The sequence below is a fragment of the Geospiza fortis genome, unplaced genomic scaffold (assembly GCF_000277835.1).
Source record: "Geospiza fortis unplaced genomic scaffold, GeoFor_1.0 scaffold659, whole genome shotgun sequence".
Lineage (NCBI taxonomy): Eukaryota > Metazoa > Chordata > Aves > Passeriformes > Thraupidae > Geospiza > Geospiza fortis.
The window spans coordinates 363,880-364,189 of NW_005054530.1; the positions used below are offsets into that span (position 1 = coordinate 363,880).

Below are 310 nucleotides of genomic sequence, written 5' to 3' on the forward strand. Positions count from 1 at the left end.
GATCCAGGGCAGCCACAGCTGCTCTGGGCACCCTGTGCCAGGGCCTGCCCACCCTCACAGGGAGGAATTCCTTCCCGACTTCCTCTCTTGGTGGGAAGCCATTCCCTGTTGTCCTATCAACCCACTGTGATGCCAGCAGCCAGGGGGGTGTGAGCTCCCTTCCCAATGCCCCGTGTGCCGCACACAGATCCCTCTGGGAGTGGATCCCTGTGGGTGGGGGGATCCCAGCCCCGTGGGGCAGGACGAGGCACTGACAGGGGGCATGCCCGGCAGGCTCGGATGCCATCATCCGGCAGCACAAGGCCGCCTG

The 310-nt window shown here is 65.8% G+C and overlaps 1 protein-coding gene across 1 annotated transcript in view; it reads left to right on the plus strand.

The window, feature by feature from the left end:
• Positions 1 to 310, plus strand: part of ARHGEF17 (Rho guanine nucleotide exchange factor 17) — a 27,465-nt gene that overhangs the window by 26,516 nt on the left and 639 nt on the right. The window contains 1 exon segment of the mRNA XM_031063776.1: positions 188 to 209. Within this exon segment, the coding sequence (XP_030919636.1) occupies positions 188 to 209 (22 nt within the window).